The 23039-nt window shown below is 40.8% G+C and overlaps 1 protein-coding gene across 13 annotated transcripts in view; it reads right to left on the reverse strand.

The window, feature by feature from the left end:
• Positions 1-883: 883 nt before the first annotated feature.
• The window catches only part of CNOT4 (CCR4-NOT transcription complex subunit 4), a 121518-nt gene continuing 99362 nt past the window's right edge, over positions 884-23039 (reverse strand). For 7 of the 13 annotated variants that reach the window (XM_038403312.2, XM_038403294.2, XM_038403320.2 and 4 more), the window contains 2 exons: positions 3026-3238; positions 884-2247 (listed from right to left, as the gene is read on the reverse strand). In XM_038403312.2, the coding sequence (XP_038259240.1) occupies positions 1946-2247; positions 3026-3238 (515 nt within the window). In that variant the 3' untranslated portion in view covers positions 884-1945. The remainder of the gene's footprint in view (positions 2248-3025; positions 3239-23039) is intronic. The other 6 variants (XM_038403347.2, XM_038403329.2, XM_043491416.1 and 3 more) reach the window with 1 other exon arrangement.

Here is a 23039-nt window from a genome sequence, read left to right on the forward strand (position 1 = left end):
AACAACCTGATAGTTTTCAGGCAAGTGATTTTTTTGGCACGAACAGGTTGAAAAGTATTCTTCTGAGCACTGCGAGCACAAGGCTTATTTTCAGTTACGACTGGCTAGAACCAGTAACCTCAGTTCAGTTAACAAGCCTTAGTAAATAAATGCTCCTAGGAAAAGCAGCCACTATGAAAACTGCACTGAAGGGAATGTGGTATGAGAAGAGAAGAAGTAGCTTTTCTAAAGTCACCATCACTAAAAAGCTTGCCAAGTTTGCAGCTGCTTTGTGGACTATGGGGCTATTAGAATGGAAAGCCTCCTGCAGAGGACATGAAGTTAGGGCTTGAATCATGGATTGAAAGTGTCATCCCCTAATCTCGTCCTGCACCCCATCAAAAAGTTTGCTTATTTTAAATACTGTGACTACCAAGGTTGGGCTCCCTGGCAGACCTCTTAGGGTACATCTACACAGCCCATGGCAGTGAGTCAGAGTCTGTTGACTTGGGTTTGGAGACTCATTGCTGCTCACTGTGTAGATGCACCCTTAGAGGTCTCGCGTAAACAAACAACTCTTGCACACCTGCATCCAAGAGGAGGGGTGTTGAGTCTTTAAACAAAGACATCCCTTTGCCAAATGTTCACTAGGCATTGGGAGGTACAGGGATTGAAAAACCAAGTTTTAAGCAGTAACTAGAACTCCTCCCAATGCTCAGCTTTCAGTGCCATCATGCTATTAAGTCAGCTTTGTGCTATTTGTCCCCAGTCCCAGGGAAGACAAGATTACTTTTCTTGTAATGAGTAGTTTCAGTTTAAAATGAATGGAAAAAATCTACTAGGATTTGCTGGTACTCCATAAAACCCCATGCAGAGTTAAAAACCAAGAAAAAGGAAAACAAAATCATCATCAAGTTTTCTGTTTTATTTAAGATTTTAGTTTTAATTCTGAAGAAAGAGGTACATTTCCTTGTTTTTAGTTTTAGCGTCAGGTTATAACCATGTTTATTTATCTGTTTCTTTTTTTCCTGTCTTTTCAATACTGCACAAACGTCCAGAAACTACAGGGTTAAGTAAAAGCTGCAGGCAGAGGTCAAAGGTTGCGCTCCTGATGGTGATCATGTGGCCCCAATGCAGTGCTATCCCAGAGTGCCCTAATCAGGTGAATTTAAAAAAAAAGAAAGAGAGATTGACAGAGGAGACAGAAAGACTGAAGTAAATATCACTCGTGTTTCAGCTGCTTATATTATGTTATATGCTAGGTATTAAATCTGTGAATACTTTTAAAACATTAAAGTTTACTTTAAATCTAAAGCCAAAAATTTTTAAAAAAACTTTTCCCCCTCTTTAAACCACTCTTTCGCAACATGCCAGTTACTTCTACACATTTTGTCCTTTGACCCACTTATTGTCAAACTTCTTACTGACTTACATAAAGTACTCCCTTCCAAAAAAATACATAGCAATTTCCCTGTGTAGTGACACCTGAATGCAAAATAACTGCAAGGCCACGGCTTTCCTCCATATGTTCAGTAATTTTGTTTAAATTAAAAATAAAATGTTCATGTTTCTGCAATTCATTCTATATTTTTGCATTGCATTTCTCCTCTACTGTAGACAGACTTTCTGCAAGGAGAAATGCTCATAATGTGCAAAAGATAGACTGATATAGTCTCTTTTTAAGCATTGAGACAGCACTTTGATTTCTCTCTCTCTTTTTTTTCTTACGTTTAAGGAAATATTTTTAAACAGTGTATTTCAAACACTGGATCAGCAGAAACTTTACAACAAAAAAAAAATACGGTCATGACCCTGTGATCGCATTGCATTTGGGGGTGGAGGGGAAGATTTGATCAGGAACTAGATTCTTCAGAAAGAAAGATATGAGAAGGGAATGGTGGGTGGGCGTGGAGAGGAATCAGGGTGGGGCAATTCCTGCATTTCTCATTTTTTTCCTCCTCCTTTCCTAATGACGATCTAGCGCTGAGCTCTGTAGTAGATCTGTGGGGGTTTTACTGGGGGGTCTGAAGGCTGTCTGAAAGCCTGGGGGAGGGGAATGGAAACTGGTAGGGTTTGAAGGGGGAGAGTAGGGGTTCCAACTGGCTCTGTGCAGAGGGATCTGTGTGCTGAAGGGGTTACTGTGGTGGGTCTGTGATGGGGCTGCACTGGGGCCGTCCATCTCTGTGAGGGCTTGAAGAGATTTTAGCCAGTGTGGTGGATTGTCGTCTTGAAGGGAGTCTAAACTGTTTCCTGTGGAGGCTGGGATCCCTGTGAAGAGAAGAAAAAGTGGGAGGAAAACAGGTGAGTCACAACAGAAACAATTTCAGTGTGAAGAAGGTCAATTTAACCTAACAGATGGCAGTGGTGAGAAAACAATTAGTTTGTACAGAAAACATGTTTATACAGTTTCTCTCTCACCCTTCCTACAAAGATGAACACTTAAATCCAAATAGGAGAGTTTCCCTCCTAGAAACACTTTGTGTGTCATTAAGTCCATATTCTTACATCACGCATTTGCCAACTCCCCAACCCCGCAATCACAAGGCCCAGGTCCCTGTCCATTACCTACCCAAACCCAGTTCTACCCCTACTGCATGCTTTTCTTCCTGCTCTCCCTTCTTGAATCATGCTTCAGCCTATCTAACAGAGATACACAACCAGACAGCCTTATAAAACAGAGCTTTATAAACAAGTGGAGTACGTTCATTTTTAAATTAGAAAGTCTAGGCACTGAAGGCATTAACAGAAGACCAGCAGTGCACATACTGGACATACCATCCAGCAGAAGGGACGCCAACATAAGCCTACAGTTATGCACTGAGCATTCTAACCACCTGTGAAGATCCTGGGCATGCACTGGAAAGGGCTAAGTGGGGGTTCATTATACCTATTTGTTCCACAAGGATTCCTGGCTCCTTGAGGTTTTGTGGACGGAAGCTGGAAGAGACCACCGCATACAGACTTATTTTTTTTCAGATGCCGATTAGTTTGTACCAATACCCAGCTGATGGTTGCCAGTGGAGCTGAAGGAGTGAGAAATGGTTACCTGTGATGATTGCGGGGTCCATCCAGCTGCCAGGGCTGTCCCAATTCAGGCTGTCGGAGGTGGCAGTGTTGGACGTTGGTACACTGTGGTTGGCGTTGGAGGGGGAAGAAGGATTGGGCAGCCCACCAAAGTTGATGTTAATGTTCGGTAGAAGTGCCCTTAGCCCGTCCTGCCATTCCTTCATATTTAAACTCTCTACAGAACTGCTGTTGTCTGGGAGATTTACCAACAAAAAAAATGAAAGATAAAAAAATAAAAAGCTGAAGTTAGAAACAGATGTCCTCCTTTGGTGGGGGAAGGGGATCTTCTTTCTCTATTAAGCATTTAATACTGTTTCTCCTGTCAAGAAACTGGGCTAGGGATTTTAATATGGACTATGAATTAATCAAGATGGGGTTGGCATGTTTTATTGTTTCACTTTTCTAGTGTAATGGTGCAGGGGAAAGATTTAACTCCTTCCCTACTCATGTCACCATTTATTCAAGTTAGAGACCTGAATGATTAAGGGCACAATGGCTCTCCTTTCATTACCAGTGGGAGAAGACCCACGAGATCTTTTATCAGAGGACTGGCATCTAGTCTACCCAATTCATCTGCTTTATGAATAGACAGCAGATGCTAAAGCCTGCCATTGAGCATGCCTTCCAGTATATTAAAGTGAAGAAAGGCTAGGACTCTGCTATTGAAGTCTAACATGATTAGTCACTTGGGGAAACCAAAGAATGGGGCTGTTTGATTACAGTTTGCTCATTTACAGCACTGCAGATGCTATTCAAAAGGAAAAGGTAGCAATGCGTGCATTAAGTCAGAAAGAATGTCTCTCTCTCTCTCTCTTTCAGCCTAAGGACAAAGGAGGAAATTCCTACAAGATCTTTCAGAATAATTCCCAGCATTGCAATCTGCTCCAGCTGAAACAAGACACCAAACAGTGAACGCTGAACTCCTTCGCCCTGATGTTTCAGGGCATCCATTACCAAAGAAGGGCAATGGGATAACAGCTATTGGCACTGGAAGATTCTCTTCTATATAGGTTCTTATACTGCATTCGTCACTGCAGTAGCTGAGCTCCTGACAATTACATTTAATGGTTTAGGGAACACTAATACAGAAACAGCAGGGGCTGATAACATGACAAACAGAGCAGACCGTGATTTTATACAATGCTGTTTCTACTCCAGGTATACCTAAGCACTTCACAGACCAAGATACTGATGGTGCAGTGATTGTGTCAGCAAATGCAAAAAGCCCTATTTAGCAATAATTTACAGTCAGCCAAGATCCCATTTCCTATTTGAGGGAAATGTTTGCCAGCACACTGTAGTTATCTTATTCTTTTAAATCACTGATGCCAACTTCCACCTTGATAGCGAGAGAGAGAGTAAAAGAGATGTCTGATGCCACATCTGAAGAGTGGCCTCTGACAGTGCAGTATTTGTAGGGCAATGCTGCTCCACCAGCATTGGATGAGACTAAGCCCTGGCAGGAAATTTGAACTGCAACCAACTGGACCATGTGGCATCTAATTTGTGATTCCAATTCAACAAGATGAGAAGGGGAAGGATGGGGTACTCCCCCAACTCCAACCATTCTTCAGTGACATTTGTAAGTCTGACTGCTCTGAGTGAAGAACAGATATCCTTAGTGAGTGCCTAGGACTAAAGGGAGCATGCAGTGTGAAAGTTCTCCAACACCACCTCTGTCCTGATATGGTACCTCTTTCTCCAAGACTTCTCATGAGAATAAACGTTTATATTTCCATATGGAACGAATTTTTGCTCAACATACGGACAAGTGATTAAATATCTCAAATCATTATTTGTGATCTAAGCCAAACTTGAACCCATGGCATCAACAGCAAGACCAGTTACCATATTAATCCACTACATCCAGCCAATGTGCCATAAGGATTGCAGCAGGGTGTTCCTGACCTTTCACATGCCCCCCCCCAAAGATCACCAATAGCCTAAGCATTCTCTTTATATGTATGTAACATGACCAAGTATGCCATCCTATATGGCAGCAAGCAGAATCTAAAACATAGTAAGGGTGAAGACCCTTTCGCACAGTATAGTCAGACTTAGATATCTGGTGTGGAAACCAGGAAGAGGACAAAGGCATCAGATCACTTTCAAGATGACTATACAGTAACTGAAGTTATCCACATTAGTTGGAGGCTGGTCACCATACCACATAGTAATTTTCAGGATACAAAATTTATTTCAGCTGTTAAACTGTAATACTTGCAATTATTTGATGTTATCTTTGCTCCTTGGCCGAGGCAAGAGAATTATTCCTTCTTCAGAAGTTAGCAAATAAAGTAACATCTGAAGAAGAGGAGAAGCAAAACCAAATGTCAAGTCTCAACCAGTGAGCCAAGACTAGAGACTCAAGAGTCGTCAAATCCAACAGCAGAAATCATTAATCCAAAAGCCTGCCCACTATTTGCAAATTACTCAAGTACCAAAAGTGGTTCAAATCTTACATGCTACAGCAGAAAAGGAGATCAGAGCAGCTTTTTTCTCAAGCCAATAAAGACTTTAAAGACTAACTTACTTCAGCCCTAGCTCACAAAACTGAATAATGCTATTATCAAATAATCTTACAGAATGCTCAACAGTATGTGGCAGGAAAGTTGCTAATATATCAGGCCCTGTACAATATGCTTGTAGGAAAGTGATGGGTTTTCACAGATTTGTTCTGCATTCATTTAGTGTGAAACCCTGGTGCACACACTTGTACTTGCTCTCATTGACTTATCAATTAGTCATTCCTCCTATTTTACTTTAGTTTTGTGCTCTCTAGAATTTTTTACTCCCTGTAATTCCTTTGGAAGGTTGGGCATGTGTTTGCAACTTCTTGTTTAGCCAACAGATGGGAAAACTAGAGGAGTTTCCCAAAAGTCTAGCTGAAATGAAAGATAAATGAACTTTTGGCATGGAAGAGGTGAAAAATCAGCTGCAACCCAAATCACAACTGTTCCTATTAGGTTTGTGCCCCTGGCCCTCATAAATAGCACCATAAAATCAAGTTGCTGGATTCAGCTCTTAATACAAGAAGATTCTAATTCATTAACTCAGAAAAATGATTATGGGAGATTCTCAATAGGCATTTACCACCATCTTCAAGAGCCACGTTATGTCAGCAGAAGTGGATGTAGACTGGAGAGATCTACCTGTCCAATACCACCTAGTTGCAGAAGATAGACAAGATGCTCTTCAATGACTAACTAGGGGCCAAACACAATGCTTCTGCAATACCTGCCAGCCTGAAATGTGCAGAATGATTTTATGACCAGATACGGTTCATTTCCTACTTGGTATTAATGTGGCAGTAATTAGGAGTGGCACTATAATATATAAATTATTTAGTGGCAAGTAGCGACACTCAGGAAAGACACCATGCTGTCAATGTAAACAGCTCAATGTGCAGCAGTAGTCAAAAAAAGCAAGCAAGATGTCAGGACTCAGGATGTATAAGAAATGGGACAGAAAATACCAAAGAGTCTAAATGCCACATTACCTAATCAATTCTGGTCACCTGGCATCAATTTTTTTTTTTTTTTTTAAGACATACAGCGGCATAAACAGGAGTCCAGAGAGAGATGACAAAAAACAATTTCAGGTAAAAGACTTCTATAAAAAGAGAGATTGAAAAGGTTGGGACTATGTTTGGAGAGAAGATGTACATATTAATAGAACGGTATAAAGAAGGTAAACTGGGCACTCTAATTTACCCTAATACAAGAGCAAAAAGGGACATTCAATGAAATTGAAAGGCAAGATACTTGAAATTGACTAAAAGATTGATGATTTTTTTTTTTTAAGTCAACAGAATTAATTTGAGGCGATGAGTTCTCGCAAGGCACTGAGGTCAAGAGCTTAACAGATCTCAGAAAAGATTGTCATCTATATGGATAATGAGAACATTCACAGTTACATGACATGGGTGGGAAAGGAGGGGTGTTTTGTTTTTTTAAAGACATACAAATTTTTATGCTTCATGGCATAAGCCAACCAATGACTGTAAAGTTTAGGAAGAAGGGCAAGCTGGCTTTTCCAGTCAACATGGCTTTCTGGAGTAGGGATAGGTGGAAAGGCTACAGCCACTTGGCTGCCCCATGACACCACTCAGCCAATGGTATAGCTCTGCTTAACTGAGAAGTTCTCACTGAGCAATTCAGGTGCCTGCAACAGGCTCCTGGTTTGGCTGGCTGGGACTGTGGGCAATTAATTAAGGGTCAGGATAGGCAGAAGAGGACCTCTTACCACTCTACCCACCAATGTAAAATGCAGTAGGGATTGAATAATACAGACTTTGATGAGGTCTGATTTTAAGTGGGTGGGTTGAGTACCATGAACATGATGCTCTGGATCTGAGCATTGATACTGGGCGGGGGGGGGGGGGGGGAAGGGGGTAGATGACAGGTGAGTCATCTATTGCCTTCCCCAGTGCTCAGAGGACAAATGGCCTTGAGAAATTATTCTGTTAAGGGATTAAAGTTGCAGCCACTTGGTCAAAATTCCAGATGTCTGTGCCTTCCTCACTGGCCTCTGCAATTCACAAAGATCCCTTGTTGGCAAGTTAATCCATAGTTTTCCAAGTTTCTTGCACCTTTTTCAATTAGTGATTAAAGTCATACTGGATCATATAGGTGTCCTGTCAATTCTTCTGTTCTTATGCAATACTTCTGCAGCACTGTATGGGAAATTTCAGCCCAAATGCTTAGAGATCGGCAAAGTTAACTTAGAGATCGGCAACTGAAAACAGAGTCATATATGGAAAGTGTTGGGCAACCTTAACTACAGTCGTCATTACCTCCACCACTTATAATAAAGCTTCCTACATGTTATTTAAGAGTGTGGCTCCTGAAGCCCACAGCTGATCCCATAGTTGCTACTATTTTCTTTATAAAGTTAAGTTTTAATCCAAGTTGTATCTTAAAACTGGCGTAATATATAAAAAGAGGATAATGAAAAAATAATTTAACCCCCAGATGAACCTGGGTCTGTCAAAGAAGTTCCCCTACCACTTCTACCAGATTTTTTTATTGGGGGGGTGGGGGGGGAAGAGGAGAGAGAAGAGAAGGTGGTGTAATTTTGAATATTTTTAGTAGACTTATTTCCATTTATCACCATTAAACTGGTAATATGAGACTAATACTTCCTCATCCTCGCATTTGTTTCTCTTCATAGCCTCTTTCAGTAACTTAAGCAGTGTGTGGAGGAGGATAGGAAAATGTGGGGAACTCATATGCCAAGTTTAAATCCACCAATCACATCATAATCTTTCTGGAAAGGTTTTTTATTCTGACAAGATAATTTAGAAACAGGTCTGATATAACTTTGTTTTGTTCCTATGGCAATAGATTAATTTGGTAAAGCTGCAATGAAAAAGCCAGCTCCCATTTAAAAAACAGGTTCAGGTAAAACCAAGCATTTCAGTCATGAATGTCTATTGTTTCCTCAGTGTGCATTATTTCATAAACTCTGTTCATGTTGATGGAAACTTGTGTCCCCACTGAGAAGTGAACAGATTCCGAAATATGGCACTTCTGCTGAAAATGTTCAGTTTCCAGTGTGATACACAAGCATGAAATTCAACAGTTGTACCTAAAAAGCTTTACACATTAGCACCTGTCATTCCCTATGGTGGATAAATTAGGGAAGTATATAGTGACAGATGATAAGCTTTCATCAACACAAGTTTAACTCATCCCACACTGATAACGACCAACAGTGTACCACCATTTGATGTCTGCGCATTAATCTATGTGGAAAACTGATAGTTTGAGTTCCTAATGAACAAGTTTCCACATCACAAAAAATCCTACTGTCACAATGATACCTTAGTGGACAGTCTTACTGCAAATACAAAGGACATTAGAATATCCTTATGTTTAAACATTATCCCGCCAAATCAGGTGGGCAGCATATGCCTGCATACGTGGACAAGGCCTAAACACTATACTACATTAGACAAGGCCTAGACACTACACTGGTAACATCAGTTTGACTAGATTCCAAAGTATATTTATAGGGGAATTTGTAAACAGTCAGAGCTTTGAAACTTAATTCTCATGATCCCCTATTCAGCTTGTTTTGAGGGAGGTACAAGTAGTTTGATGAAGTAAGCCATCTCCAAATCTGGGACCTGGCGCAATTTTGGCTGAATTTCCTTCCTAGGCTTTTCATGTATGAATCTGATCTTTGTGCGACTTCCCTTATCTTCCTACTTTAGTCTAATTTAGATGGCCGACAAGGTGGCTGAGAGGAAATTTTCCAAAATTAGAACAATATCAAGTTATCCCCTGAATTTCAACATGTAGATCTAGGACCAAATTTTTGCCATGAAACAACTAATGTTCAGTTAGGCAGATTTACTTATTTATAGAGAAAATATAACATGCCTATTAAATAAAATATTTAAGGCAGATGTAATCCTTTGTCTTGCCAAACTTCAGTTACATATCTCAAGATATTGCAAAAAACTGGACTGGATACTCATCTGCATTCAGCCAGAAGACAGAATAAAGAGATACCACAAGAAAATGTAGACAATAGATATGCTCTGTTTTGAAGCTTTTACATAATGAATAACCCAAGCTTAATTTACTCTTGCCTTTTTATTAAATATGACAAAATGGCATCCCATTAGACTCATCTGTTTTTAACTATGCTTTTCTCAAAAGTAATTTGTTTTTGATTTTTTGAATAATCAATCCTATCATTTGATTGATTATACCAAAGCAGATATATTGTGCTTCTTTACTAACCTTGTATAATTGACTGATCTTTATAGCATCCTACACTCTATTCCACATGAATTTGACTTTTCCCACCAAGGGAGTCTAGAATAGATATATGGAAACAGCTTGTTGTCTAATTTAGTTTCCTATCCTATAAGAATAAAGTGCCTCATGTGAATTATCTCTTACATTGCAATACATACTTCAATAATTAGTTCTCAAAGTCATATAATGAAATACAATATTTATGCCAAAATACTAAAATTCTAGTTCCATTAAAAAGCAAACACTCCTGTAATTTTAGATTCAGATTTAGATCTTTGGGCTACCGAGAGTAAGATATAACAGCACAACAGTGCAGAAGGCTGGGCACTTCAAGTAATCCAAAACAGGCAAAATTCAGTGGAACACAGCTGGATGAAATAAAGTATTATACTAGCAATGCCACCAAACTGATTGCACCATATAGCAACACAAGGAGTGAAAAGAATAAGGAGATGTATTAAATAGTCAGCACTAAAATGGCTTAAATGTATAAAGGTCTTTGTCCAGCCCTAAGTACTATGTATAGTACTGATCAGTTTTTAAAAAAGGACATTCAATTGCTGCAAAAAAATACAGAAGATCACAAGACTACAGTAGAAAGAAGAGAGGCCACACCAAGATAAGATGCATACATTAAAAGCATGAACAGTTTAAGAAGACTGCAAGGATGAAGATATCTGATTGTGGTGTAAAATACCAAAAGGAGACCCACCAAAATCTAGGATAGAGAGATTCTCAACTTGGTCACAATCACAAATGGAGGTACTAGGAAACCGTGCCCCCTTAGAGCACAGCATCTGTCAGCTCTTAAGACAATCCTTTGTGCTGGCTGCAGTAATGCTTCATCGAGAACTGAGACTTCCTGGGAAGTGTTACAGGAACCAGTCCCTTAAACCATCCTAAGAATACATAACATACAACCAAGGCACTAAATCCACAGGAGAGAGCTTAGAACCACGATCTTAAGTACTATCTCTTATCTGTGCAGAAAGAATAAACTTAGGTTTAGTCTAAATATAAATAGGGGCTTCTTCAATCAAGCTAACTAAAATGTAAAACAGTCTAAGAGGTTTAGTGGAGACAGTTACTAACAGTTTAAACTTGAGTTAACAGCAGGATTAGGAGACACCATGTTTTCCCTCTATCCAGAACACTTATGATTCTGTGTAGCAATGACTCGTGGTAACCCCACAATATTTAGCTCAACTGAGGGCTTCACTTGCCAGGATCCTGAAAGCATAACTGGCCTAAAATAGGACAAATTACATCCACTCTCATTAATCCAACCCTCATCACTCTGTAGGTGCAGCTCACGCATAGTGCACTGCATTTTCAGTTTTAACTAATTTTGACCAATAAATTTTCCAGTTTTTTTATTGAGAGTTTGAGTTTTTACTCATTTACACCAGTTATCAATCCACTCATTTTTTGGGTGCTTATTTTTGCTGAACGCTAACACTTTCCACAACTATTGTGTCCTTCAGCTCCAAAATTGAAGCAATACTGCAGTTAAACACAGAACACATACACACACAGTAGAGGTTGGAAAAATCAAACATTAATATCAGACTATGGCTATGTCTACACTACCGCGGGATCGATGCTCTGGCGATCGATGCACGGGGGGGGGGGAGTCGATTTAGCAGGTCTAGTGGAGACCTACTAAATCAATGGCAAGAACGCTCTCCGGTCAACCCCGGTTCTCCACCAGGAATGAGAGGAGTAAGGTAAATCGATGGGAGAGCGATGGGAGACACTGCAGTAAGTCGACCTAAGATACATCGACTCCAGCTATGTTATTCATGTAGCTGGAATTGTGCAACTTAGGTCAACTTACTGCAGTAGTGTAGACAGTCTATGATTGCCTCAGGAGGAGACCCTTCCCACCTATTTCTTTATGTCCGTTCAGTGCAGCACTGAATTTAAACAATAAATCCTCTGCAGATAAAGAGGGAAACCTGGGGCGAAAAACACAAATCTATGCCTGAATATCAACAAGAAAATCAGTGCTTAGAAATTTTCAAGGAAAGTAAAGACGGGAGCAAAGAGGATGCATTGCGCTGCAAGTAACGCAGCATTTAGGTCTGTGCTAGCACTGACAAAATAAAGGAGCATTTCAAAAGCAAGTAACAAGAAGCTTAAGAAGAAAGTGAGCTTTGGGGTAAACAGTCAATATCAGGAGTTTTCACCAGAGCTTTAATGAAAGACAGCACGATTGTGTTAACAAACGTGTGTGTGCTCTTTGTTTCACTGACAATCACTGTTAATTGCGGAGGACCCTATTGGTGACTTTGTGAGACAATGCTGTCCAGCAGCAAAAACCCTTCCTAATGCAGATAGACAATCTCACTCAAATATTTGAAAGATAACAACGATGCTTTAGTATCTAAACTGATGGAACAAACAAATGGAAATATGGTGTCTAATCTGAGTTTTGACAAGCCTCCTAATGCTTTGGACCATCCAATTCTTGGCCTTTTGTTTTCATTTTTTTTATTTCAAAGCAAATAAAACCACATTGTTTTGTGCTGAGTGTGACATTCATCTGCTCAGCTGACACCTGTTTTGTCAACGCAGCAGTAATGGACATGTTTGAGACATATCAACAAACTTGGGAAAATTTAGCCACAACTAACACAGATTCTGCTTCCTACATGGCTAAGATTGCATTGGAGTTTAAACTCAACCAGAAACCAGAGCTGCTACATATTACCTGTCCTGCTTATCCGACTAATGTTGCACTGTCAGCAGCTACTGGCTACAGAAGAAATGAAAGACATGAAATCTTGCATCACTGAGTTTGCCCCGCTCCAGCTGGGGAGTGGGGTCGGGGGCTTGCCCTGCTCCATGCGGCTCCCAAGAAGCAGCCAGTTTGACTCGCCTAGGCTCCTACGTAGCACAAGGAGGTGCAGCTAGGCACCTCTGCACACTGCCCCGTCCGCAGGCACCGCCCCCGCAGTTCCCATTGGCTGCAGTTCCTGGCCAATGGGAACTGCAGGGGTGGCGCCTGCAGATGGGGCAATGCACAGAGCCACCTGGCCGCACCCCAGAGCGCGAGGGGGGAAACGTACTTCCAGGAGCTGCTTGCATTAACTGCCACCTGGAGCCTGCACCCCTGAGCCTGCCCAACACCCCAATCCCCTGCCACAGCCCTGATCCCCCTCCTGCCCTCTGAACCTCCCAATCCCAGCCCAGAGTCCCCTCTTGTATCCCAAGCCCCTCCCCAGAGCCCGCACCCCCAGCCAGAGCCCTTCCCACCCCCCGTGCCTCAACAGCCTGTCCCAGCCAGGAGCCCCCCTGTACCCCAAACCCCACCATTCCAGAGGGCATGCATCCACGCTGATGACTGGTTCTGCTTGATAACGATCCAAAGCAGTGCACACCAACGCATGTTCATTTTCATCATTTGAGTCAGATGCCACCAGCAGATTATTTTCATTTTTGGTGGTTCAGGTTCTGTAGTTTCCACATCAGAATGTTGCTCTTAAGACTTCTGAATGCATGCTCCACACCCCACCCGTCTCAGATTTTGGAAGGCACTTCAGATTCTTAAACCTTGGGACAAGTGCTGTAGCTATCTTTAGAAATCTCACACTGGTACTTTCTTTGCATTTTGTGAAATCTGCAGTGAAAGTGTTCTTAAAATGAACTGCATGCTGGGTCATCATCCGAAACTGTTATAACATGAAATACATGGCAGAATGCAGGTAAAATACAGAGCAGAAGACATACAATCCTCCCCCCAAAGGAGTTCAGTCACAAATTTAATTAACGCATTATTTTTTTAACGAGAGTCATCAGCATGGAACCATGCTGGAATGGTGGCCAAAGCACAAAGTGGCATACGAATGTTTAGCATATCTGGCACACAAATACCTTGCAATGCCGGCTACAAAAGTGCCATGCGAACGTCTATTCTCACTTTCAGGTGACATTGTAAACAAGAAGCAGGCATCATCTCCCATAAATGTAAACAAACTTGTTTCTCTTAGTGACTGGTTGAACAAAAAGTACGGCTGAGTGGACTTGTAGGTTCTAAAGGGATTTTTGTTTTTTTTTTTTTTAAACACAATTGCACTCAAACAAAATCTACATTTGTAAGTTGCACTTTCATGATAAAGAGATTGCCCTATGGTACTTGGACGTGAACTGAAAAATATTTCTTTTGTTTATCATTTTTACAGTTTAAATATTTGTAATAAAAATAATATGAAGTGAGTACTGTACACTTTGTACTCTATGTTGTAACTGAAAACAATATATTTGAAAGGGTAGAAAAACATCCAAAATATTTAACAAACATCAATTGGCATTCTACTGTTTAAAGGTGTGATTAAAACTGCGATTAACCATGTTTTTTTTTTTTTTTAAAGTTAATCGTCTAAGTTAACTGTGATCAATCAACAGCCCTAGTTAAAGCCTAATGACAGACAAGCTGCCCAGCAAGCCAATACTTTTTCCTTGTGGCTACCATGTTGTCCTTCAGAATTTAAGCTTTTATTTAGAAAGAGTCTAATCCTTATGGTTGCAAAAATAACCTAAAAAATACGAACAAAATCTAAATTGATACAGTAATATCTGCCTAGGTCTTTAGGCAACCTGAAACAATACCACAGGTAATTTGCATTTCTGATCAATAGTAAATTTGTAATACTGAATTTAGATGATCACAGCATGCAAGAAAAGAGAGACATGATCATATGAAGAGCTGCACAATATACTGTTAGTAACATCCCATTGCTATCACAAAGGTCCAAAGCTTGGGTTGGGAGTGGAGTTTTGGAGTGTACCACCATTTATAATTTTTCCCCAGTCTGATCCTCGGAAGCCACGCTATAGGAAAGCCTGGGATGGCACCCAAGTCTAACCAAGGGGGTGTGAAGAAGACATGCATGATCCTATTTTGAAGATCAATACAATCCTCTGTGAAGGTTGTTATTCTGAGAGCCAAGCGGGTAAAGCTTGAACGAGTACCACTACCATTTTATTTCAAGAAAAGGAGTACTTGTGGCACCTTAGAGATTAACAAATTTATTAGAGCATAAGCTTTCGTGAGCTACAGCTCACTTCATCAGATGCATTTATGCATTTATTTACGAAAGCTTATGCTCTAATAAATTTGTTAGTCTCTAAGGTGCCACAAGTACTCCTTTTCTTTTTGCGAATACAGACTAACATGGCTGCTACTCTGAAACCTGTCATTTTATTTCAGTTTGACTACAACCTACATTGACATTAGCAAGTAAAGCATTTAAAAATCTAAAAATCCTAATGACCAGGGCTTATAGCGAGGGCCCTATGAAATTACGGCCATGAAAACGGCATCACAAACCATGAAATCTAGTCTCCCCCCAGTGAAATCTGGTCTTTTGTGTGCTTTTACACTATACTATATAGATTTCACGGGGGGGGAGGGGGAGGACCAGTGTTTCTCAAATTGGGGGTCCTTATTCAAAGGGGGGTTGCAGGGAGCGGTCACAAGGTTATTTCAGAGGGGTCCTGGTATTGCCACCTTTCCTTCTGTGCTGCCTTCAGAGCTGGGAAGTTGGAGAGCAGCAGCTGTTGCTGGGAGCCCAGCTCTGAAGACAGCGCCTTGCCAGCAGAAGCGCAGATGTAAGGGTGGGAATACCATACCATGCCACCCTTACTTCTGCATTGCTGCCTTCAGAGCTGGGTGGCTGGAGAGTGGCGGCTGCTGACTGAGGGCCCTGCTCTGCAGACAGCAGCACAGAAGTAAGGATTGCAATACCATACCATGCCATCCTTACTTCTGCGCTGCTGCTGGCAGTAGCTCTGCCTTCAGAGTTGGGCTCCAAGCCAGCAGCCACCGCTCTCTAGCTGCCCAGCTCTGAAGGCATCGCTGCTGCCAGCAGCAGCGCAGAAGTAAGGGTAGCAGTCCTGCAACCCCCCCTACAATAACCTTGCGACCTCCCCCCCCACAGTTCCTTTTTGGGTCAAGACCCCAATTACAGCACAGGGAAATTTAAGATTTAAATAGCTGAAATCATGAAATTTATGATTTTTAAAATCCTATGACCATGAAATTAACCAAAATGGAGAAATTGGTAGAGCCCTACTCATAGCCAATGAGTCTCCTAAGGGAAAAAAAACAGTTAAAGTGTCATTTACCAATGATATAAAATGGAAACTCTTAGCATACATCTGCATTGCCAAAGTCAGATGTTTACATTCACCACTGGTGCAGTTCCACTGTGGTAGCAACAGCAGTGTTGAAAGGGATCACACATCTTTACAACAGTGTATAAACACTACACCCCCCACAGAATGTATTGTATTGTGGTTCTGAGCAGAAAACAGGGAGCAGAAAGAGAATCCCCTCTAATGCACTTTTAAGTACAGCATGGGGCAGATGGAAAAGCAGGGAAATTTTCATAACACTGCATCATTGCTCTGGGTTGAGCAATAGAGCACAAATTGTAGATGTGGAATAAGAATGAACTTCAGAATAAGTTCAAACGGATCCTCCCATTTGTTCTCTTTCATATTTTATTTCCTCTAATCTATTTCATTCATGCAACCTTCACAGTTGTTGTTTTCAGGAAACAAACTTGAACATTACTTTTGGGGAAGTGCTGGAACTCAGCTCAGCTCCTGTGACCATTAACTTTTCTCCCATGTGGGAGAAAGATTCTTTGGAGTTATGATCCTTAACCATTCCTTTAGTGACTGGATAAGGCTTAAAAAGCAGCCATCTACCAATTTTATTTTCAAGGGAAGAGTACTCACCCTCCACCTCGAGAGAGCCACGAGGCATATCTGAAGTCAGATATTCAATGGGAGAACTGTGCATGTAAGGAGAGAAGACTAGAATGGGGTTCCACAGAGTGGATTTGAGAAGAGATTTTTGCCTGTAGTTTCAGGAGAGTGATTGTAATCTTCTGCTTACAAATCAAGGTTATGTAAATAAAGAGCTAAATTTGGTGCTATTACAGCTGCAAGCCACTTAATTTAAGCTGTGAGAAAACAGCCTGCCCAAAAATATGGAGGAATATAGCTTATTTGAAAGCAATACACGCCTTCATGCCACTGGTTTTCACAGAGCACACCTGTATCTGTGATGCTGAATTTTTAAATGGTTATTTAACATTAATATATTATAACAGCTAGAAGCCTTAATCAGTTTGGGGTCACAGTGCACTAAGCCCTGTTCATGCAAAGTGACATCAGTTCAGTATATTAAAAAAAAAAAACTTGAAAAATTGGTCAGTAGAGGCCTCTACCTAGTTGCCATTATATACACAGAATGTTTACTGGTTGATAGTAACCGAGCATTTTTCATTTTATTCAGAAAGGACATAACATACTACATAAGCTACTATACAGTGAGAACTACCAAAGGGCCAATACTAGCAACGACGAGCTGAAGGAGAAGCAATGACGACATTGAAATGAGTGCAAATATTTAAATGGGATATATACAAAGCATATCTTGGTTAAAAATGGAGTGGTACATAACATCCATGCACATGGGATGACCAAAATTTACCTATTCTGGATATGTTTAATGCTAATAACTGATGCAGTCTAAGCAGAACCTCAACCTTCACTTCATTACTGTAAATCAATGAAAAAAAAGACTTCCAGATCCTAAAAGGAGAATCCCATACAAGATTTGTAGACAGTTATATTTTGACCAGATATTTGGAATTTTCTGTGGAGTTGAGTGTAATGACAGGAAATGCTATATGGAATGTGCTCTGAATTTTATGAGGTTTAGTTGTGACCATGTTATTAAGAAATGTGTGAAATGCAGAGGGCAATTTTAAGTTGGGATTTTTGGTCCTAGGATTTTTATAATTCTATGCTCAGAGCAAAGAATAAAACATGTGCACACTGAGGACCACTAGAGCCATATTTGACTTGTGTGTCTTTGTAACAAATAAATTAGGATGGTTAAGCATTAACGTACATTTGCAGGTACCTTTATAGAGTTATTCTGTGATCAGGTCAGATGAGAGAAGTAGAAAAGGAAGCTGAAAAGAAAACAAGGCATCTGAACCTGGATTCAGTACGATTATTGAATGTCATCTTCAGATCTAGTTGACCCACTTACATAAAGCAACAATTTTTTTTTTGTTTAAAAAGATACCTATGCCTACAAATAACTGAACTTCAAAATTCAGCTTAATATCTTTTTCCCAACACAAGATTTCAGTGTTGAGGAAAGGGATCAAATTTGCATATACTCAAACAAGTCAGACAGCTTAATTTCACATGGAGATCTTTATATTCTTACGAATTGAGTTACCCAATTAAGATACTCCATTTTTAAAAAAAATTTCAGATAGCAAAAAGCTACGTTCTACTCAGAAACACGTTCATTCAGAAACGTGCACTTGTGCTGAAAGCCTATCAGAGTTTGGCCATCTGCATTTGTTGCCAGATAGGTTCTAACTGAAATTTAGGATATTTTATTTGACCAATAAAGCCTTTTAGTAACTTAGGGCCCTCAATAATGAGAGATCTTCCTCCTCTGAGATACTGCTGCAGTCAACCTGTTGAAGTGTGCATGCTAATATTCCTCTGGTTTAAAAGGGAAGCAGTGGCAGGGAGTTTTGCATGAAAGACCTCAACTTTTGACCTCTTCTCAGTCTATCCAAGGTCAAATCTGTTTATGCATTGTAGCGTGCTCTCACTATTCTACTGGTGACATCTGTTTCTTTTAGATTGACTTACAAAGCAAGTTGTACATTTTAGAATTTTACTTTGTAAGTTTAAAAAATGTGCTACAGCAGCTCTAGGTCCTAAGGATAAGTGCTTTCAAGAAAAAGAACATGTCAAAAATCTATCACAAGAGGAAAGTCTACTACTTCTATAGCCATAGCATCTGGAGGCCCTAACCAGAACTGGGGACTCATTCTGTCTATATACGGATTTCTGGCTAGACATCTTTTAGCTTTCAATTAATCCCTTTTTTAAAAAGCAAAAAACAGAGTTTAGCACTGAAATGTGACAAATTTACAGTCATGAGGACAGAAGTATTTTTTACCCACAAAAAGAGTGCTAACTTTCCCCACCACCAGGGATGGGAACGGAGTACAATCTATTTTAATGAAATACCTTGCTCCTCTAGTGCAACTACCACGAAGGGTGACACTAATAAGGAGGAAAGTCAGTCACATGAACCACCTATCCACTACAAAGTGAAACAAATAGTAAAAAGCCACTAGATATAATCTCTCTCACAACTGGTGGACCTGAATGCAGACCAATAACCTACAGGAGGAAGTGACTCTTAATCCTCTGAGAAATCCATTTTCACCAGTAAAACATTTATTTCCGTCCTAGCCATGTTATTGACATTAGTAGTCCATCTGAATGTGTCGCAGTTAAGGGAGAAAAGCTTGGCTCCAAGAGTTCTTGAAACATTTAAAAAACTTTTCTAATTCATAAGTTAGAAACGTTCAAAACATTTTGAAAATTTGGAACCTCAATGTTACTATTAGAGCTGGTGTACAAGTTAGCTCATCAGATTAGTACAGTTCAGGTTGAAAGTTTATTGAAACTTGGAAATGCCCAAAGCAAAGTCCTATAAGATCAGTAGTTCTCAATCTGTAGTCCATGGACTAGATCTAAGGGGTCTGCAAAAGACAGACTGAAAAGTGACCGAACAGAATTCAACTACATATGCCGACAACAGATTTCCAAAGGGGTCTGGCACCTCCATTCGAAATTTCGGAAGAGGTCCATATCTCCATTGGAAGTTTTTTAGGGGTCCGCAAATTAAAGGTTGAGAACCACTGCTATAGACTAACGCACTGATATTTATACAAAGAGGTTTATTAGGAATAGCGTCTTTCACACAACTTGAAAAGGAGTACTTGTGGCCCCTTAGATACTAAAATTTGAGCATAAGATTTTGTGCGCTACAGTTCACTTCATCGGATGCAACCGATGAAGTGAGCTGTAGCTCACGAAAGCTTATGCTCAAATAAATTTGTTAGTCTCTAAGGGGCCACAAGTACTCCTCTTTTTTTGCGAATACTGATTAACACGGCTGATACTCTGAAGCCTTTCACAGAACTGTATCTGAAACACCTCAGGGTTAAATACAATTACTAAATTAACAGCAAAGATAAGAGCACAAATGAGATTTTAAAAATGTAGAGAAACAATGAGACTGCTCCAAAATGGGAGAAGCTGTATAGAAAGTTCTTGAACACACACAAGACACTCACTCTCTCTCAACATCATCTTATTTAGTAAATGAGTAGAGGGCGCAGATGGAGAGCAAAGAGAAGATTCAAGAGGCAGAATAAAACATGTCTATGGCTGTTTTTTTAAAAACAAGGCAATGTCAATCTGGTCCCTGAAATGAGTAGGGAGCCTGGGTACAGGCTTGGAGATCTTTCCACTCTACACATATGTGGGAAGCAACGTTTTGCACATGTTGGAACATAAACAGGAACTTGAGAAACTCTAAAAGGAGTTACAGTATTCAAAGCAAGATAAAGAACTCTGCAGAGGTGGCATCAAGACGGGGTGGGGGGGTTTGGGAGAGGGTACACAGAGGCAATGTTACGGAAGTGACAACAAGCAAGTTTGCAGCCAAAGCATATATGGGGAGTTCAGAGTCAAGGAGAGGGCCATGGTTATGGGAACGGAAGGCAAAATGGGATATCAGAAGGCAGAACAGAGTTTGAAATTTGTCCCACAAACCCTTGACCGATATTTAGGTGAAAGATTAATCCATAAGGAACATGGCTGAAGTAAGCAGAGCCTTGACAATCAGTGTAAGGGTAGTAATTTAAAGCAGCGGTTTTCAAATTTTTTTTTCTGGAGACCCAGTTGAAGAAAACTGGTGATGAGCGTGACCCAATGGAGCTGAGGATGAGGGGGTAGGGTGCAGAAAGGGGCTCTGGGTTTGAGGGGGGCTCAGGGCTGGGGCAGGGAACTGCGGCACAGGCTTATCTCCGGTGGCTTCCGGTCAGTGGCGCAGCCAAGGTACAGAGGCAGGCTACCTGCCTGTCCTAGTACCACGGACCGTGCTGCACCCCAGAAGCAACCAACAGCAGGTCCGGCTCCTAGGCAGAGGTACGCAAGTGGCTCTGCGTGGTTCTTTCCCACAGGCACCGCCCTCCCGCAGAGCCGGAGCTGCTGCTGGATGCTTCCAGGGTGCAGCACAGTGTTGGAACAGGTAGGGACTAGCCTGCCTTAGCCAGCCAGCACCACCGATGGCACTTAACGGCCCAGTCGGCGGTGCTGACCAGAGCCACCGCAACCCAGTGCCTTACATTTGGCGACCCAGTACTGGGTTGCGACCCACAGTTTGAAAACCACTGATTTAAAGGATATAATATACAGGAACAACTATGAACTAACACTGATTCAATGGAGTTCACATGGCTAACACTGTGGGATAGATAAGACTAAAGATATCCCAGGAACCTGGTTATAAGTGGATTTACCATCTACTATGTATTGTGCTGAACCAGTTGAAACATTTATCAGGATAAACAGGAAAAAGTAGCAGTTAAAATACAAGTGAGAGAAGGAGGGAAGTAAAGGGCTTAGAACTGAGCTCTTGAGTTTCAATAGGAGGAATCACCAGAGACAAAGCAGTGTTACGGGGGAAGGACCACAATAAAAAGAAACCCGACACCTGAACAGTTACAGAGACTATTCAGGCAGACAAAGTCAATCAATGAGTGCCAAGATTTACACAGAGGTCAAGACAAACTTTTGTTGATGAAGACTGAATGCACAGATGCTATTAGGCAACTGTCTTAATGGAACATGAATTACAAATAGTTGAGGCTATTGTGCAAAACATGGTTTGAACATCGATAGCAACACAATCATTTTGCTAAGAAAGAAGGGGTTAAATACTAAACCAGCCAAGATTTGCAAAACTAAATAGCGATCTTGGGTACCAACTTGGCATCTGACAGTGAGTGTTCACTTTCTGAAAATGGAGACTCCTTTAAGGTGTCTCAAGTTGGGCACCCAAAATCACTACTCAGTTTTGGTGGTTAGTGTGTATGTCATGGTCAGAGAAAGGCTTACAAAAGGGCGAGTAGTTGCAGATTTTAGGAAGTTGGGAAGGTAGCAGAAGGAAAAGGAATTGTTGATAATGGTAGAAATGTTGCAAGCAAGGCTGCTGAGCCAAGACCAAATAACAAGGAAGAGTGCCAAGTAAGCTGGTAGTTTTCCTTAAAGTACTATGTCAGAAGAGTGACAGGTGGTGAATAAAGTGTTTGTGACAGTGCTGCAAGTTTGGCCAGATACTTTAAAGATGAATGGAAATCCTTTGCATGTGGCCAAGGAAAGGATAAGAAAGTGGAAATATTAAATTGAGTGAGGCATTAGAGAACATTCAAACAGAATGGTGAGTGAGAGACTAGAAAAGATGGGATGCTACTGTTAAAAGGTCACATGGCCATGGAGGAACAGATTGGATAATACTTCGTACATAGCTCTTTTCACCATCAACGCAATTTACAACATACTTAATATATCCCTCCAAGGTAGGCAAGTATCCCCATTTACAGGAGGGGAAACTGCAGCAGAATCATCATGTGATTTGGCCAAGGTCACAGCGTGCATCAGAAGCTCAAGAGCTCATGGCTCCCAAAGACTTGTTCAAAACATACTACCATACCTTGCTCTGTATAGGCTCTGGAAAGAATCAATTTATGAGACACACGAGTCACAAGGTCAGAGAGGTAAAGATCAGTGAGGTAGAGGCATTCCTAACTGAAAGGAGGGTTTGACTTGGGTGTGAAGGTGTTACATCAGAAAGTCTGAAAATTGCTCCCTTGATGTCAATGCAGGAAAGAGACTCTCAGCACTGGCTACGATTGATACATCACCCTCCTCTGTGGTCTGACTCATGGGAATTCAAGGAAGGAGGCAGCAGAGGCCAACATCTTAGTAAAGCAGTGATGTTAATAGCACACTGTCTGAATTATGGTAGCAGGTAAAGTGATTTGATGTTCACCATAAATTTGATAGATATGATGAGATGCCATACGACTCACATGGTGGGAGAAGGCAGAGAGAGAAACCTTTCAGATGTGGAGTGTTAAATTAAAAAAGGAACACCAAATAAGGATATTAGATAGATATAATAATTTGCTTTGCCCTTTTCATTCTAGGTAATTATACTTTAGAGGCCTGAAGCAAACAGGTAAGGGTGCACTTTTGTAAGCCATCACCTTGGTTATTATGTAGTAACAGTCAATGTGTTTGTATGTAGAAACA

The sequence above is a fragment of the Dermochelys coriacea genome, chromosome 1 (assembly GCF_009764565.3).
Source record: "Dermochelys coriacea isolate rDerCor1 chromosome 1, rDerCor1.pri.v4, whole genome shotgun sequence".
In the NCBI taxonomy this organism is placed as follows: Eukaryota; Metazoa; Chordata; order Testudines; family Dermochelyidae; genus Dermochelys; species Dermochelys coriacea.